This window comes from Epithele typhae (genome assembly GCF_022376455.1).
Source record: "Epithele typhae strain CBS 203.58 chromosome Unknown BXZ73scaffold_3, whole genome shotgun sequence".
NCBI lineage: Eukaryota > Fungi > Basidiomycota > Agaricomycetes > Polyporales > Epitheliaceae > Epithele > Epithele typhae.
The window spans coordinates 765,008-783,034 of record NW_025954194.1 but is presented as its reverse complement, the minus strand read 5'-3'; the positions used below and the strand labels follow the sequence as shown (position 1 = coordinate 783,034).

The 18,027-nt window shown below is 55.3% G+C and overlaps 5 protein-coding genes across 5 annotated transcripts; 2 read left to right on the top strand and 3 right to left on the bottom strand.

Annotated features, from left to right (window-relative positions):
* Positions 1-69: 69 nt before the first annotated feature.
* On the bottom strand, positions 70-1,225 carry BXZ73DRAFT_96757 (uncharacterized protein; the record flags this gene model as incomplete). The annotated part of the gene is made up of 4 exons (XM_048027157.1): positions 70-319; positions 377-678; positions 732-1,096; positions 1,147-1,225. The coding sequence occupies 4 exons, from the start codon at positions 1,223-1,225 to the stop codon at positions 70-72; spliced, it is 996 nt and encodes a 331-aa protein (XP_047882621.1).
* A 3,517-nt stretch (positions 1,226-4,742) lies between these two features.
* Positions 4,743-5,808, bottom strand: BXZ73DRAFT_96756 (uncharacterized protein; the record flags this gene model as incomplete). The annotated part of the gene is made up of 5 exons (XM_048027156.1): positions 4,743-4,763; positions 4,826-4,982; positions 5,037-5,074; positions 5,427-5,514; positions 5,573-5,808. The coding sequence occupies 5 exons, from the start codon at positions 5,806-5,808 to the stop codon at positions 4,743-4,745; spliced, it is 540 nt and encodes a 179-aa protein (XP_047882620.1).
* A 1,189-nt stretch (positions 5,809-6,997) lies between these two features.
* BXZ73DRAFT_96755 (subunit common to RNA polymerase I) lies at positions 6,998-7,656 on the top strand (the record flags this gene model as incomplete). Its single annotated transcript, XM_048027155.1, has 4 exons — positions 6,998-7,062; positions 7,116-7,134; positions 7,191-7,441; positions 7,497-7,656. The coding sequence occupies 4 exons, from the start codon at positions 6,998-7,000 to the stop codon at positions 7,654-7,656; spliced, it is 495 nt and encodes a 164-aa protein (XP_047882619.1).
* Positions 7,657-8,003: 347 nt separating this feature from the next.
* BXZ73DRAFT_87192 (cytoskeleton assembly control protein) lies at positions 8,004-12,247 on the bottom strand (the record flags this gene model as incomplete). The annotated part of the gene is made up of 13 exons (XM_048024464.1): positions 8,004-9,238; positions 9,294-9,378; positions 9,428-9,577; positions 9,627-10,112; positions 10,162-10,581; positions 10,632-10,768; positions 10,816-10,838; positions 10,877-10,999; positions 11,046-11,184; positions 11,230-11,303; positions 11,360-11,501; positions 11,553-11,711; positions 12,157-12,247. The coding sequence occupies 13 exons, from the start codon at positions 12,245-12,247 to the stop codon at positions 8,004-8,006; spliced, it is 3,264 nt and encodes a 1,087-aa protein (XP_047882618.1).
* Positions 12,248-13,315: 1,068 nt separating this feature from the next.
* On the top strand, positions 13,316-16,504 carry BXZ73DRAFT_39325 (uncharacterized protein; the record flags this gene model as incomplete). Its single annotated transcript, XM_048018352.1, has 5 exons — positions 13,316-13,718; positions 13,833-14,243; positions 14,294-15,410; positions 15,462-15,960; positions 16,010-16,504. The coding sequence occupies 5 exons, from the start codon at positions 13,316-13,318 to the stop codon at positions 16,502-16,504; spliced, it is 2,925 nt and encodes a 974-aa protein (XP_047882617.1).
* Positions 16,505-18,027: the final 1,523 nt, after the last annotated feature.

Here is an 18,027-nt window from a genome sequence, read left to right as displayed (position 1 = left end):
GCTGCTAAATCGTCCAATATATTGCTCAAACCCTGCTCGCCGGGCTCGCCGCCACGCGGCTGCAGCACCTCACGCCTCAAACGCCGCGATCACATCATCAACACGTGCAGAATCTATAGCACGCAGCCACTGTCCCAAATCTCGCCAAAACGCCTTCTGGCGACCGGACCCGACCCAAATCGGCACCACCGACAGATGGTGCGCGTCCTGCAGCTCGTGGACATGCCAAACCCCAGCCTCAGGCGGAGTGTCGTGGGGCGTCTTCTCGGGTGAGTCGAGGATGCCCTCGCCGTGGTTGTAGTGCCTGCAGAGCGTATTCCTATTTCTTCGGTCAATCTGCAGTCATACAAAAGAACATTTGGACTCGGGCACTCACTCGCAGTCGCATGGATGCCACTGTGAAAACAGCGGGACAACACCATCATTCGCTCGCAGTGCGTTCGATACATAGCCTGCACCTTCGTCTACATTGACGATCCCATCCTCTATTCGGTCTTTGCCACCACCGCTCGACGGATGGGTGGCCGCAATCGCATTGAGGAATCGCGGCGTGGGCCGCAGCACGGAGAAGTCGAACGCGGAGATCGTGCGCGAGGACAAGTACAGCGGCCAGAACACCGCCTTCTGCAGCAGCGAGAAGGTTACACCGCCGTTGCTAGAATGCTCGTCCGACATGCCCTAGGGAGACTTCGGTCACTGCGACGATCGCGGGAAGCAGACGGACGACTCACCATCGTCGCGCAATGGCTGCGGTAATATGTCCTCGGATTTGTCGCGCCCTCGCCAGCGTCCTCGCGCTCCTCCGCGGCCTCAAATGTGACGTCGTACGGCGTCGCGTCGCGCGATGCCGACCAATCGCTCTTCCACAGCTGTCCCAAGAACGATATGAAGGATGCTTCTCGGAAGGATAGGGCACGAGACTCGGCGTGGAAGTCGAGAAAGCTGAGACAGCTCGGTACAAGTGGCCACAGGTATGACCAGACGTGTACCCCTTTCCCGATGAGGTCCCCGAGCGAGAGCGGGCGGACGTCGGGGGCGTTGCAGACGTCTTCGCCCAACGCGTATACAATTTGAGTTCCTCTAAATGGTGATGATACTGGAATACCGTGAGGGATGTGCCATGAATTTCGCGAGAGCAGGACGCACTAGTGTTCACAGAGAGTATCATGTCCGGATGATACTGTCTCCCGAAGAATCCAGCAGACAGAAGCGACTGCAACTTCATGATGGTGGGACCTCCCTGAAATATTCTCAATTAACGACGTGAAGGAACAGATGTGAGAGGACAGTGACATACCACAGAATGCCCAAGGAAATGTAGTGGATGCTGGATAGACCATTCCGGATAGAGCCCGATGTCCTGTGTGCGACCATGTCTACTATGCGCATGCTCGCGCGCATGCTTCGCCCCATAGTCCACTGCTCGCGTCGCGTGTCAGCGGCCGCACGCCTTCCGGACGGTGCTCGTTGCTCACCGGTGCCCCCAACAATCAAATAGAAGAGCTCGCATGCCCGATCGTGCAGCGAGCTCACCGGCCCTACACTACGAACGCGCGCGCCTGGTCAGACTCCCAGCACGCGGGCGGCGCGTAGCAAGACGACGGACCTGGCAAATATCGTGCGTCTATTCCGCTCCCCGATGGACCGACAAGCGTAGTTTGAGTGCTCCTCAAGTTTCCCCACACGAGCGCGCCGGCGCTACTCAGAAAGCCTTCGACGATGACGAGCGGGGGCGACTGCATATGCGAGAGCGAGGGAACGAGAGAAGAGGGGAAGATGCAAACTAGTGTTGGGAGAATACAGCCCTTATTGCGGACTTGGGTGCGTGGGCGGGGACCATGGTCAAATCGGTGGGAAGAAAGAGCACCGACCGTCATCCCGTCGTCTCCATCCTCCGGCGCTAGATCTCGCCCACCAGCGACCGCGTCCTCAGCGGGGATCGCCCGCCACCGCGTCATCCTTTCTCTCCCGTTTCTTCCGTCCGCGTCACTCGTCTCGTGCGTCAGGATGGCTCGTCCAACAGCCTCATTTTCAAACACGACCCATGGTACACGATAAGCCGTCCTTACAACTGAACATGAAAACAGCCCGTTGCTACTAACGGTAGAGGTCAACCCGCCACCTTCAATCGCCGCCCGATCGTCCCTAGAAAAGCATCCCCACCAACTTGAAGGCGTTATGATCGAGTCCTATCCCCGAGTCTCATACTGGGCCGATGACTGATGCCAGCTCGGCCGGTCCATTCCCGATGGCGGACCTTGCACGGGTGCCATGTGCTCGCCTGGGGCCGGGACTCCCTGTGTGCAACGTCAACCGTCGACCAAAGAAAGAAAGCCAAATTCGCACTTACCGGAATCCCCGGCTGAGGCGGATTGGCCACAGGAAGCGCATGTCCGCTTGTAGACTGGAAGGTTGGGATTCCGTAGGGAATTGACCCAGGCATCCAGTAACGAGGCTGCATCTGCGGTAGAAAAGCCGTCGGTGGAACATTGGCCGAAGGTGTACCATTCGGCATTCCAACCGGGAAAGGTCCTGGAAACACCGTGCTTGTGCGTTGCCACGATGCATGCCAGGTAGTACTGGATCCTGGTGGTGTACGGGCGGGCAGGATGGGTGCTTGACGTCCGTGTGCATTGGCCATGTACTGGTCGAGCGCTTCTCTCTGATACACTGGGACTAGGGCGCCGTGGTCATTCTGGATGAAACCCGTGGCTCTGAGAGGGGGCTGAGTGCCTTGTTGGTGAGAATATACTGTAGGAGCGGCCTCTGAAGTGCCCACGTCGACCTGATTCCGTCGTCAGACCAGTAAAACGGAGACAAAAGCACAACAATACCTTCTCGGCCGCGGATGCAGCCCAAAGTGTCCCAGACGCGGTATTGCTAGCCGGGGAGGCAGAATCCCGCGTGAAGAAGGAAGACGAGACTGAGGGCATGGTAGGGTATGGATACCCAGGATACGGATACCCAGGGATCACAGGTACGGCGTAGGGGTAAGGTGCGGTGTATGGGGGCATCCAGGGCTGAGCAGCGAAGAACCCCATATTCACCGGATACGGCACTGGAGCGGAAGTGGAGGAAGGCGTAGGTAGAGACGCACTTGTCGGGGGAGGTGTCGACGTTGCAGTGATACCATCTCGCCGGATGTCGCAACGAAGGGAAGGGACTTTCGTTGTACCCGATGACATAGACGAGGAAGAGAACGAGGAGCTGCTCGCACCCGAGCCGTCAGGCATCCCACGCCCTCGAGGAATGATGTCAGAGAGACCGTGAAGCGATCCACTATCGGGAGTTCCACGGGTGGAGGATGGTGACTCCTGGTATCCATTGTAAGGGAGGGGTTGGTTCAGGGACGCAGGCAACCCGGAAGTGGGAGCAGTGGATGGCCCCAAGGGAACTCTTCTGTCGACGGGAGGATGTCCCCCAAGGTAGGGTCGCCCACGACCACGACCTGGACGCCAGTTCCCTCGAGTGGTTGGATTGCGGTCGCGCAACTGAACTCGAAGAGGTCGTCCCTCGTGTGTACGATTATGCTTCGGGACACAGTGAGCATGATCAGAAGACTCAAGAGAAGAACGGCTTACCGCTTCTTGTACCGCGAGTGTTGCAGACTCCATCGACGCGAACTTCACGAATGCGAATGCAGACCGTTTGTTGACTGCGTTCTTTTAGAAGACGACGATCGTGGGATGATAGAGAACAGACCTGGTTTAACCACTTGCACCTCTTGGATCAATCCATACCGACCGAATGTATATCGCAGCTTTTGTTCATCCCAAGCGTCTGCGATATCTAGACCACCAACGAAGATTGTAGTAGGGTCAATCTCTTTGAGACCGTCTTGCTGCATTATCGGTGGTAGCCCGCGAGGAAATCCGACAAAGGCGGACATGTGGGGACCCTGCACTGGCTCGTTATCGCGGTGCCTCGCTTAAGATATGCACTTACCCGATCTATGGCACCACCGGCTGTTTGGAAGAAAAAGCGTTCTGCGTGAGGTGAAATTGGCGCACTGGGAAGGAGTCCTGGCGACACTGGGCTGTCGAACTCGGAGGACGACATGCCGTCTGGTCGCAGATATGTTGCATCGCCGAGGTTGGGCAGAACAGAGGGCCGGGAAGCCAACTGAATGCTCTCCTGGCTGTTCATATCGTTGTTTTGATCTGCCCATCGCAATGCAGGGCCTGTTGGATGCCCACGAGCCACGCCTACAACACCTGCAACAGGTAAGACCCATGATATTGGCGAACAATCAGTGCTCTGACCTTGAGCACTTGGAGGCAGAGGCAGTGGGTGTCTGATCTGCAGCGGGGATGTTTGCAGGGTACGGGGGCCGCCGATGGGACTTGAGTCGCCGGAATCAAAGTATTTTGCGCGATCGCTTGGACTCCACAAGGCCGATCGCGGTATGGACATGGGTCGCTTGAGTCCGGAAGTTGTCGTTCCACCAGACGGAGGGTGATGCGCCCAGCTGACAGTCAGATGGGGTATCCTACGCAGCGTCTATGGCAATGTCAAAGTTGATGGCATACTCAGAAGAAGGGGACGCGTACTAGCAGGGCGGCAACGCTATGTTCCCTGTCTTTCCATTTGACCTCCCAAACTCCACCATCCATGTCTGCAGCACGAGGGGCATTATGAGGGAAAGGATAACCACATTCTGGCGGTTGATGGTCTTGTTGTGGGGGTCACAAAAATTTCCACAGAAGTAGGAGCGGTGAGCGACGTACCGGCGTCCGGAGAGACTACGTGAGGTTGGAAGCTTTCTAAAGGTCCAAATGTCATGGACAATTTCTTGACGGACTGCACTCGATACGTCAATGCTCACGGTCACGAATCTCGAGATCATGGTGCCAACCTCGGAATCATACTTGAGGGGATGGAACAGCACACCGTCGCCATCAAGCTCGTCGTTATGGCGAAACCCGTCCTGCTCATTCGAAACGTAGTTGATTGCATCTGCATCGTAGAGAAGTCCCAGATATCTAAAGATGCAAACGGTAAGAAATACGCCCGTCTCATTGCTCATGCCCACTTACTTCGCGTTACGGGGTCGATATATTCTCATGGCGTATGGCTGCCGTAGATTTGTGATCTGTCCGTCCGAGTCGTCTGATATACCGTCCAGGCTTCTCGGCAGCAAGCTCATTGGCGCTCTGTTGGATTCGTGAGTCTAATGCTGCACCACGCACGGCAGGTCTCCTACCTATAAGACACTAATAGTGTTCGAAACGCTTTCGCTGGCTCGAATCGGAGATAACGACCTAAGAACAGCGTCGGAGGATCGTTTTGAAGCGCAATGAGTAGACTACGCGCGGCAAGCGGGCTCTGAAAACGGAGCGTGAACAGACCGCACGAAGAGCGCATATATCAAACATACGAACGTCGCATTGAACGAAAGCGCATACACCTCCCCGACTATCGCGTACCACCTTGATAGTCTTGATGTGTGGATATGCCGATAGATGTTCCGATAGACGGTGTGTCAACTCGCCGCGATCCACGTTCGCGGGAAGGCTAAAGACGACCGATTTCAGCTCTAGAAGACCAATAGCCGGGAGGGCACGACGCTCACCTGCCCACGAAGATGCTTGCGTCGTGAAGAGTTCCGTCTTGCCATCCAGTTCGGTCGACGGTAGGGGTGTTGAGGTGATCGGCAGGGCTCCTGGAGGTGTCTCTGGCCAGTTGAATGGTCGCAGGGTTGAGATCGGTCGTGAGTCGCTGGGCCGCGGGAGAGGCGGGCGGGGAGGATTCTAATGTATCGTAGCGTGTGCCCCATGCCCTGTCCTTGGGCGGGAGTTTGGAAGGCATGGGGGAAAGGCTGCGGCGAGAGCGAGAGGGGGACGGCTGGGTATTTGGACGACCGAGAGCACGACGGGGCGAGAGAAGAGGCAAGGAAGATGGGTTAAGGCAAAACGCGCGGCCGATCCCGAGGGCTGATGGGATTTTGGTAGCGTCACAAGAGGGTGCACAAGGGTCGAAGCCGGGGTCGAACGCGCCCTGCGCTCGTCACGGCGTCGGCGTCGGTCGGCAGCCGTGTTTTCTGGGGTAATTCGACGACGATCCGGCGGACATGTCGAGAGCCGAGACACTGCCTGTGCGCGCGGCGACCACCGGCCAGCCCACCAACCGGCGTCCTGGGCAGAGCAGGAAGCCCGGGAGACGCCAGGCGGCGGAGTGGACGACGTGGAGTAAGTGCCTTTGATCGATCGGGGCGACGCCGTCCTTCCCTGCCTCAAGGCTGCCCATGCGGTTACTCGCCGCCAGCGGATCCTGCTAGCTATAGAGGCCTCCTGCACCCACCGGCATCGTACAAGACCGCACTCGGCGCGAACGTGCTGGCTGGCCATGGCAGCACTCCTGGACTCGCCTGGACGTCAGTCAAGCACCTGAGATCGGTCCGACAGCTCGCTCACCTTACTCAAGCCCCTCCTGAGGCGTGTCATCGCTGGCCGCCTGTCATCCGGCATAGTTATAGACGCGAGTAGCGGCCACGTTGGTTGAGGACCAGGTCCAATAAACCTTCTCTTCGGGGAGCCTGCAAGATAAGCGATTAATTGGCGACAAAGCGAACAAGCTCGACACCAGCCAATCTCCTTAGCAGGGGTTCCATACGTACCAAAGGCGACAGCATCATCAGCTCGCTCGTTTTTGGCCCCGAAGCATGACGCTGCGAGCAAAGACCAACTGCATACGGCGCTGGTAGGTGTGACACAGCCAACAGGAGGCTACATAGAGAGCATAAATGCTAGAGGCGGTATCCCTTTTGTGCAACTGATCTGCTGTGAAACGTACGTTCGCAACATGCGGGTGCAAGCAGTGCGAGAGCAAGGTCAGTTAATCCGGTTTTTACACACCAACAATATTCAAGCAATCACGTGCACCCGAGTTGACGCTCAAAGTCTTGTTCTGCGAATAGCCAGAAAGAGTCGTCGTGCGTTACGTCTGTTGTTGTTCTTCACCACCCCTCCTTCTCTCTCTATCGCAACTGCTATTAGCTATGTCTGATGACGGATACGGTGGTGGCGGCGGCAGAGACGACTACGACTACGATGGCGGAGGAGGGTGAGTCGAATGCTCAAGTCCTAAAGGACTACGCTGACTCGGTGAACTCACAGATTTGGGGATGACGCATTCGTACGTGCATCCAGCATGTCAATGTACTTCGTTAGTCCTTATATACACCTGTCTAGGATGAAAACTACGACTTGCTCGCAAATGAGGGCGCCGAGGGTGAAGCTCAAGGAGAGGGCGAACAGGCCAACGGCTTCCCCCCCAACGGCGCAGAGGGCGCACCCGAGGCCGGCGACGGCCAGGCTGGTCAACCTCCATCTCAATCAGGCATGCAAGGGGAGCGACAGGCGAATAAAGAGCGCGTCACAACACCATACCTCACGAAATACGAGCGGGCACGGGTGTTGGGTACTAGAGCGTTGCAAATCAGGTGCGTTCGGCCCTCTTGCCATCTCACTTTCCCCGCCTCAACGCCCCAATGTTAGCATGAATGCACCTGTGCTCGTGCCCCTCGAAGGCGAGACGGACGCTCTCCAGATTGCTATCAAGGAGTTGTCTCAGCGCAAGATCCCCCTTACCATCCGACGCTACCTCCCTGACGGCAGTTTCGAGGATTGGAGCGTTTCTGAACTCATCACTGACTGAGCTTGTTCTTCCCTCTTTTGTCTTGGCTGCTTAGAGGGTTGTACAATGTATTATCTCTGTGCTTTCATGTTTTTGGACTTCCTGTTATGCCACTTTCATCGTCTACATACATCACCCAAAATTACTCCACCGTGGTCATCGCGGTGCACCCCATGTACTGTGTTTTTTAGTCTGGGAATCGCTCCCATGTAATAGTACGGTCCTATGATTTGTCCAATCCCCACGTTCCGCGGTCCCACAAGCACCCTCTCATCTCGACTAATCCAAGGGAGCGCAAGTTCAGTTCGTGTAAACAAAGTACATGTGATTCCAGTGCGAGAATTGAACATTGAAGAGCACTTGTGCCATCAATCCGTCTCGTCCGTGTGATATCCTGCCCGCCGCATCTGGCCCAACTTGTGCCGCGCCGCATTGAGATCCTTCTCCAACCGCAAAATCTCGACCTGTTGCTCCATCTCGCGCCGCTTGTACTCCATCACAGCCATGCCCTTGTAGTCCACGTCTTCCTCCTGGGCCTGCTTCGCTGAGATCGCCTTGACCTGTTTTACGAGGGCCTTGCACGCCTCGGTGACCGCCTTGGCCGCGAGCTCGAGCCGCTGCTGCGTGTTCGACATCAAGTTCGCCTTGACGCGCGACGCGGCCACGAGCTGTGCGGTCGCGGCGGCGACTTCGTTCGAGGCGACGATGAGCTGCTCGAGAGTGTGCGTGCCGGAAAGGACGCCGTCGGCGGACTCGATAAGCAGGTTCGTTGCGAATGCGACCGCGCGGGCGGCGGAGATGAGACCCTCTGTCCAGCGGTTGTTGCGCTTGTAGAACTGCTGGGTCGTGCTCGTGCCCTTGCCCTGCCCGACAATCTCCTGCTGGGATTCGGTCGCGGCCCGGATGAGGCGCGCGATGGCGGACGTGATGGCCAGCGCGGAGGAGAGGATCGCGTCGTGCACCTGCAGGTCAACGGCGCTGTACCGAGACGAGTCGCGGGGGCGGGACTGGAGTTGCTGAAGGCGCTCCGTGGCGGCTTCGATGGCCTGAGCGGCGCTCAGCATTTCCTGCTCGACGAGATCCCCGAGGTCGCCGCTGCTCTTGACTGCGCCAGCCTTGCCGCCCTTCGGTACGAGGCTGTCCACGATTTCTGACATCTTCGACAGCGCGCCCCGGACTTCGCCGTTGTGACGCATGGCCACTTCCTTGCGCTGAGTGGGTTGCGGGAGGAGGTCGAGCTTGTAGGACTGCAGGTTGAGGAATGCCCGCAGGCCGACATCACCAGCGTTCTTTGCAACGTTGATGACTTTGTCTGCGACGTCGTCGTCGACAAGACGAGTGATCCCCTTGGCGTTGACAAGAACGTCCGCGAGCGACTGAGCGAGCTCGTTTGCCCCCTTGATGACCTCGACGTGCTCGCCCCCGGGCTCACCACCCAAGTAGAGGTTGAAGATAGTGGCGAAGTCGGTTGCGTTGTTGATAGTTTTCTCGATCATTGACAGCGTGTACTCTGGCGTGGAGTTCTGGTTCCCAGCCTGCGCGGGAGATTCCAATTCGTAGATCGCTTCGTCAACTTTCTGCACGCAGGCATTGAAGATGGAGTCTGAGAATAGTCTCAACATGAATGTTACATGTATAATATGGGAGGGCAAGCGAACCGATGATGTCGTTCAACTTCTTTCGGTTGTCCAAGATGAGGGTATCGATCTGCGCGTTTGTTGCTTCCTCGTTCAACCCCTGGTTCTGGGGGAAGGGAGTCGGTAAAGGTTGGCTTAGAATGCATCGTACATACCTGCTGGGCTTCATGCAACTGCCGGAGGGTTTGGGTAAGACTATCATTGAGGATTTCAATCTCATCGTCCTTCTCTTCGCGCAAACGATCAAGATCGCCTCCGGCATTGTCGAGCTTGGCGAGCAGATCGTCAATTTGCATTTGCTTCGCCTGATATCTGGTCAGTAGGCAAGTAGTCAGAGTTTGCAGATGGACTTACCCGTAACGAGTCTTCGAGCTCAGTGAGCTGACGGTTATACTTTGAGAGTACACCAGAGACCTCCGAACTCTTCGACCGCGTAGCATCCTCTGCCCGCTCATTTGCGAAGTTGATCTCGCGACGGAGCCTGTCAAGCTCGTCCTTGTGACTCGATTTCTGGCGGTCGAGGTCGAAGCGGGCCCGGTCGCGTTCGCGGATCATGTCGGCCAGTTCCAGGTTCTTGGCTTTGAGGTCGCGCTCCATCCTCTCCATCTTGTCGACGGACTCCTGAGCAGAGTTGGCTTTGAGCTGCAGTTGCTTGAACTTAGAGAGCATGTCAAGGTGCTCCGTGCGTAGTTGGCTGTATAGCTTGGCCAACGCCTCGTACTTCCTCTGCCAAGTCGCGACTTGTTCCTGGAGCTGTCGGATAAGTTCGTCCTTCGAGGCCATCTGAGACCCGACGTTTGCTGTGACGCTACCGAGCTCGCTCTCAAGGGCTTTGACTCTCTGCAAAACAACATGAATAAGCCGGTCGCAAAGAGCTCAGAATACTAACTCGATCATACTGCTCCAGCATCAACTGATCGCGCTCGTATTGTCCTCGCATCTCCAGGATTCCACGTTCCAAGTCATGCACCTGTTGCGCGGCTTGATTGTTGTACTGCATCATTTGCTGTTCCATCTGCTGCCGAAGGAGCTGCTCTTGGGCCAACCGTTGTTGTTCCATCTGCGACGCCTGTCTCTGCTCGAATTCCCGTTGCTGTTGTTCCTCCATCTCCCTGCGACGCCGCTCTTCCTCGTCGCGTGCCGCCACCAAAGCTGCTTGCTGATCTTCATACTGCTTCAGCATGCGCGCCTGCTCATTGATATCAATGGCAGGGGTAGGGGCGGCTGGAGGAGGAGTCTTGACAGAGGCGGTTGTGGGGCGCGCAGGCAGGTCTGGGGCAGAGCCATTGTCCAGTAGGTTCGGCGGTTCCTAAGAGAGTGTCAAATGGCTGCATCTTTTCTACCACAAAGAACTGTTACCTGGCCCAGCTTCGGCACATTAATCAAACCAGTAAGATACTTGAGGTTAGAGCATTCGTAGTAGAACTTGCGGAGGTTGTAGTGTTGTGCGTTGTATCGCGTACGAAGGGGTTCGAGAGCCTCGATGTCATTCGTTCCTTCACTGGAATTAGAGTAGAAGAATTTCGAAGATGGAAAGACTCACGTCTGTGCATTGCGCGGAGCATGCTAGTGATGAAACGATAGATCCCCCAACTTTCCTTCACCAGAGGACCAGCGCAGAGATGCGGCACTCGTTACTGGCAGAATGATGGAAGTGCGCGAATATCATCTTTTGGAACTCCTCGATCTTGTCTTGCAAGGCCATGAGATCTGAGATGGTTTCATATCTGACCGATGGTAAGCAGATAAACCACGAGAATTGGATGTGCTAACCCTTCGTTGGGATCGTCTATGCCCTTTAGTGTGATATACTCTTCGTATTCAAACAGACCGTTGAATTCAGGACGAACTCGATGGAAACGCAATTTCGCCAACAGGAATTGCACGTAATTCCTGATGAGAGGACCATAGCCTGTAACGGATGAGTGGTTGGTCTGTGCCGCACGAATGAACACACCTCGAGAGGTATCGTGCCCAGCTGTTCTCGCACAAGTCTCTAACCAACCAGTCTGACCATGCGCCTCTTTGATACTCTGATCAACTGCAATTACTATGAGTGCTCATGTGGCAGTAATCATGTCACAGACCACAGGGTGCCCCTCCTGCAGCACTTTGTGGACGGTGATGAGGCCTTGAAGGTCTGCACTTCATCAGAGAGGATAGGTTGTACTCGCAAACCGGTCCAGAAGGAAATTGAGGAATGGTAGTCCCAGGTGTAGACAATACACTCTGATGTAGCATAAGAACACATTGAAGAGGTCGTACGAAACGGGCACGTACTCCGGACATGTTTCTGTTTAGGTGCGGATTCGTCTGGGTTGGTAGCCTTCTTAATGTTCACAACCAGCTCTCCTTCCGCCTTGTCCTTGTCGACCGGTCGGGTTGGATAGTGCATGTCATCACCGTCGATGTTGTAGTCAGACTGACGCGTTCGTGAGCCTGAATGCCTGTGTGCTTGTGTAAGCTTGCGTGCGGCGGTGTGTATGGGCTCAGCGTACATGGTGAAGGGATTTCTGAGACAGCGAACAGACAAGAAGCCAGGTAGGAAGAAATGGTCTAGGGAAAGGTGGGATAGCCTCCGCTGCGGCGTGTCCGCCCTTGGCGCCTCGCATGTGCCAGACGGTCACGGATCAACAAGACGCGGGCGCACCTTTCCGCCCTGTACGCTTCACCAACGCGTCCCTTCCGATGCTCTCGCGACTGGCACGATCCTTCCTCGCACACGGTCAAGCTCTCACACAACTGGCGGCATACTCAACTCCGAGACGGGCGTTCGCGTCTGACTTGCCCTCTGGTCTCATTACAAGGCGAAACGAGAACCATGGATTACACCGACGATGGTTGTGGTTGGATGTATTCCAATTGCAACATTCGTTCTTGGCACCTGGCAAGTTCAACGATTGAAATGGAAGGTCGCGCTCATCGACGAACTGGAGGAGAAGCTTGAGCGCGAACCGATCCCTCTCCCACCTCATGTCAAGTACGTGCCATCATCCACTCTGTATTGGCTCATCCTTACTGTGAGTTTGAAGCATGGATGTCGTACCCGACTTTGTATATCGGAAGGTCGTCCTCAAAGGTGTTGGGATGCTCGCATGTCATGCTCATAGGTCCTCGGGTTCGAGACGGCACCAACGGATATCACGTAGTGGTCCCTCTCATGCGTTCCGACGGATCAACTGTGCTTGTCGATCGCGGGTTTGTATCAAAGGACATGGCGCAGTGGGTACGTCGTTCTCTGGCGACAGAAACCGGCGAGGTCGAAGTCCTCGGGATGTTACGCACGGCCCAAGTTCGCAATAGTTCACTCCGGAAAACCATCCCGACAAGGGCGAGTGGTACTGGGCGGATGTGAACACCATGGCCGCCCATGTTGGTGGAGAGGAGGCCAACGTTCAACCTGTCTTTGTTGAGGAGATATTTGGTACGTTTGAGAGTCTACTGTATGCCAATATCTCTCACCTGGATCCAGAGGGGCATGCTGGCGAAGCGGCTTCGCGGCTTGCTCGCGGTGTACCTATAGGCAGGTCACCATCAGTGGATGTTAGGAATTCTCATGTCTCCTACATCGTAACATGGTGAGTCGTTCGGCGCCCGTTGATTTTAGAGACGCGGCTAACGCATTGGTAGGTATTCGCTTTCAGCTTTCACCACCATCATGCTCCTCCGTCTAATCCTTAGGCGACGGCGGGCCTTGGCGCGGATTCCTCGGTAGATTGTGACCTATCTCGAATACAATCGCTAGTACTCGAGTCGGGATATAATACACACATAGAAACTCGATGCAAAATTTAAACAGTCGGACTCTGGAACGTTCAGACTGTCGGAAGTGCGCGCGGTGTGTGTTACTTTACGAATATGGGACGCCCGACGTGGGGGGCGGGCCGCAGACTCACCGCGGAGACGCCGAGAACACGGCCCTTCCTGCCGTACCTGCCGTCTGTCTCCGTTCCTCCACCAAAACCACTCCTTCCTTGCTGCACATCCTCTCTTGAAATCATTCCTTTCAAACACATCACTGTCTCACTCAACTGGAGCTCGCAATGGCTGAGCCCGGTCCCGGGGCGTCCTCCTCCACGCAGCCTGAGTCTCCGCACCAGTCCTCCGTTACCTCTACTCCCTTGCATCGGGCAACGCACATTCACTTCCCAGTAGACCCCCTCACCGTAGGAAACGAGAATGGTCACCACTCACTTGGGTTGGGGCCTCCTCCTTTGCTCCGTGGTAAGTCCGGCATTCATAGTGGTCCCCTGCTTCCCCAGCAAGACGAGAAACGACGGCGGGTCAAGTCGGTCGACGCGTCTGCAGTCGAAATGTACACCACTAGGGAATCCGCGCCCTCACGCAGAACCACGAATTACTCTCGAAGATTGGACCAGCGGGATGCTACTGTGCGGGCAGCTTCAAACGTTCTTACCGAGACCTTTTCCGATGAGTACGACCTATGTGAGCTGTCCTCTCATTGTATGGGCGGTGTGATATTCTGACATGCTTTGAAGCTCGTGAAGGCATGTATACTGCTACGCCGATGTGCTCAACACTCTTCTGATGGCGAATTAGACCCAGGAGTGTTGGAGGACGTGCAACGTGCCTTGAAGCTGAAGGCTCGACGTGAAGCCCGTTTGAGGACACAGTCCAGCCCTTTACGCGTGGAATCGCATCCCCCCTCCGACGACATATCCCTCTCCTCCAGCCCGTCTGTAGCGGTCCCCGTCAACCTCACCTCTCCATTGGTACGCCCCGTGCGGCTCTCTGGTGATTCAGAGATCGACTTCAGTCCCTCCATCGGCGTTGTGCCATTCCGCGCCATTCCTTCTTCATCTGACGGCGGAGCCACGTTGGACTGGAGCTCATCTCCTCTCGAAGACGCTCGAGATCGTCGTTGGTCACTTTCCAGAAGCAAACGCAAGTCCAAGGACCAAGCCTCTTTCAATGGCGCTTTCGGTCGCGAGCAGGAGGCACATCACGCGAGTTAGCACCCGTCACCGCGGTCTATTGCTCACGCTGACCGGGAAATATAGGCAAGCTGAAGGAAATTCGTTCTGGTGTCAGTCCCTTGACTCTGAGGAAAGCGGAGATGATCAAAGATCAGCTGCGACGGAAATATGAAGTCCTCTTCTCCAAGAGTAAATCACCCTCCCCTACTTTATTGGAGGTCAGGCGATGGTATCATAATCAAGGCGAAGAACTTCGATCCACACTTGATCAGGCGGAGCCTTTGACGTGGATGAAGCATCTTTGGGACAGCCAAGAATCTTCAAGGCCAAAGCTCTCGTCTTGGAGTCCTACGGCTCTTGTCTTTGAAGAGTACGCGAGTGCTCACTCCGCAAGACCTACGATGGACACCATCCCTGAGAACGACGTGGTCCTTCCATCGTCACCCTATACGACATCATTCTCTGATGCTCGATCACCTACCAGTAGCTCCTACTCGTGGGCTACTCCCCGTCATTCGTTGGAAGCTGCAATCTCCCTTGCCCGGACCTCCTATGACGCGCAAGTATCATTCGAACCGTTGGTTGAATCTGGAAGAGATTCCCTTGGCCCAGATTCACGCCGAAGCAGTGACAACTACAAAGCTTGGCCTGTCAACGGAGGCGACTCGGCACAGAGTTCGCTCTATAGCGTAGTCTCGAAAGGAGCCTCTCCTAACAGCAGTCGCAAACGGTTACGGGAGCTCAGGAAACGACTCGCACTTCGGCCCAGCGACGAAGCTCTGTCATCTGCAAGGAACTCCTTGTCTGAGAACAGCGGACACAGCGCGTCAGAGGAAGGAGGAAATCCTATGCGCAAACTCACATCCCTTCAACCTCCTCGTAGCCGACCCACCAGCCTCCATATGCACTCTCCAAACCCGTCGGCGGTACAGGCAGCCTCCGATGCCCCGACTTCTAGCGAGCATTCTGACATACCCGCAACGGCTACTCAGAGCAGCACTCGCTTCCCTGGTGTTACTGATGCAAGCCTGACTCCAAGGCCCGAATCTGCGTCCAAAGAGGGCGCGCACTCCACTTTCCTACGTCGCAAGTTCAGGAGATCTCTACCATCTGCCAATGGCGTGTTCGCTCAACAACAGCAGAAGCGTCGACGATCTGCGAATGAGGAGAAGGAGAGGGAGGAATATGAGGTCAAGGCCCAGTACGCTGTTTCCCTCAATGGGTAGCTGCCCGCACTAACCTATACTTGCAGACTTTTGGAGGATACCCTCTCCCAAAATTACCGCGTACGACATCTTCTTCAACGAGTCTGTGGAAGTATCCGCGACTACGACTCCTTGCAGGCCGGCCTATCGACTCTTCTTGGAATACAGTATTCAAGGATACCCTCAGAGGTACTAGATGCCCTCTTGCACGACCCAGCCGCAATCACTGGAGGCACTCGCAGTTCGAAGAGTTGGGTTGCCGTGGAGGACATTCACGCTCGAATACAACGGCAAAGAGAAACCCTGCACGACTTCATCCACCTGGGGATTGGCGAAGTGGACGGTGTCGCTCCACCATGCAAAGTCTTCGATGAGCCGGTATCGAAGCTTTTGGGCGCGTTGGAAACTCTGTCTTCTCAACGCGAGGCCTTAGCCCATCACGCTGAAGACGTGGCAACCGTTCTCAAGAGAGTAAAGGCCGTCCAGGCCGAAGTCAAACGCGAGTATAATGACGCACTTTCACATACGTCGCTGGTCTATCCCGAGGTATGTACAATGGCTCGATCATTATGGCTTTGATCCTCACACCTTTCAGTTGTCACAAATCGCAGCCTTGGAAGAGAACTATCGAAACCACTATCAGCAGTTTTGGGACATCGGCCTGGACGCGCTTACCTTCTTCCTGGACACTATGGCCCCCTTCTGGCGGAATTATGGAAAGATTATTGGTGAAGATGTTCAGGACTTTCTTATCGTTCCTTGGTACCGCAACGAATTCACCGGTGAACCGAAGCGCTATCTCATCACGCAGCTACCCCAGCGTTCGTTTCGTCACTGGGGAGCCTTGCTCGCTCTGTCTTTCTCATGGACAACTGGTACGATTCTGCAAGCCCGTGGCGCTGTCTACTTCAGTTCTCAAATTCACCTTCCTTGGATTGACCATAGCGGACTGTGGTCTCTCGTCTTTCCCGTTTACATTACACTCCTTGCGATCCAGTGGTGCGCAGTTGTCCTGGAAGTCGCCGTCATTTTTGCCCAGTTGGGTATAATCGTCTGGTGGCTTGGCTGGTCTGTCAATCTATTCACGTAGTGCTGTCGATATGCTCTGTTTTTATATCTTTATACCATACGCATCGTCACATATTGTACAACACCGCCTACCCGTCATCTAGACGCTAATGAGACATGAATATCCTCGACTGGGGCAACAACTGGCGTGAGAGCTGGAGGTGGTTGCACCGCAGACTGAGAAGGCTGAACCTGAACAGCACCAGACTTCGACCGCTTCGCGAGCGCGCGGGTTGCAACCCATTCACGAACGTTACGGACTGAGGTTCCGTGCTGGCCCCCTGAGGCAGTCTGCCAGCGTCGATGCAGGTTCTACAAAATCCTGTATGAAGGTGAGATTGTTGAAGGAGACCGTGGTCGAGCAAACTCACGTCCACCCCTCATCAAGGGAACATCCGTTTGTCCACAGACATGGCATGCGATTGGAGCAGGAGCCGAAACCCTTTCTTTGACTGACTGCCTTCGTTTGATAGGAGCAGGCTTCTCGACCTGGGAATGCCGGGCTGCAGTCGCCTTTCTTGAAGGCCGACGTTTTGGTCGAGTGCTGTCTGCGCCTTGCGGTTTGACAAGTTTCATCGAATATGCTGGCGCAGCGGCCTGTATCGAACACAATGAATGAGATGGAAAGTACTCGGTGAGCGCTGAACGCACCGTCTGGACTTCAGTTAACAAATCTCCTTCGGGAAGACGATGTTGAAGGAAAGATCGCGGACGCGAATTCTGAACCTGGGGATAACTCGGTCAAAGACACCAGAAGCTCTGTTTGGGAACGCACCATCTCGATCAACTTGGCCTTGCTTTCTTCCATTTTTTCCTGCCCCCGGCCCAAGCAATAAGAATGTCCCATAGGGACTGAGGCACCCTCGAGAAACGCAGAGTAACAACTTCTTGCTGGCTCTCGTCCTCGGGGATGGACTCGTTTCCCGGCGCCGCTTGAGTACTTGCAGCAGAGATTGACATGGTGATAACGACATCTGTACCTCGCGCAGAGGCTCCTCCACCACTCTTAACACGTTCGCAATAGATATCACCTCGAGGCAAAATCCATCTGTCAGATGGGCGGTCGGGAAACTCGAACACGATGTCAAAAGGCTTCGGAGGAGAAGAGGGCGCGGACGATTGGCTTGCGACAGAAGCTGAAGCACCGGGAGGTTTGGGAACCTCTGGTTGCTGCACGTTTTCCAGAGACTGGACGAATAGGGCCAATGTCTTCATTTGGTCCTCAGTCGCAGTTCCACTGAACACGGCGGAAACCAGGTTTGCTAATATGGGATTGGTTTGGCATGCCGACGCGACCTTCGATGAAAGCTCTGGAGTTACTGTGAAGGAACCCGAGTATTCTTCTGTAACAGAGGTCGTTGCAGAGGTCGTCGCCTGTAACTGTTGTGTAACTGCGCCGCACACGAAGAGTGTTGGTTGCCGATCATCTATGACTTGGATAGAGAATCAGACACGTACATTGCGAATCCGCGCTGCTAGTGGAAGCTACAGGCGGAATGTAGTGGACTTCCAAGATCGACGTGTTGGGAAATAAGTGAGGGCCAA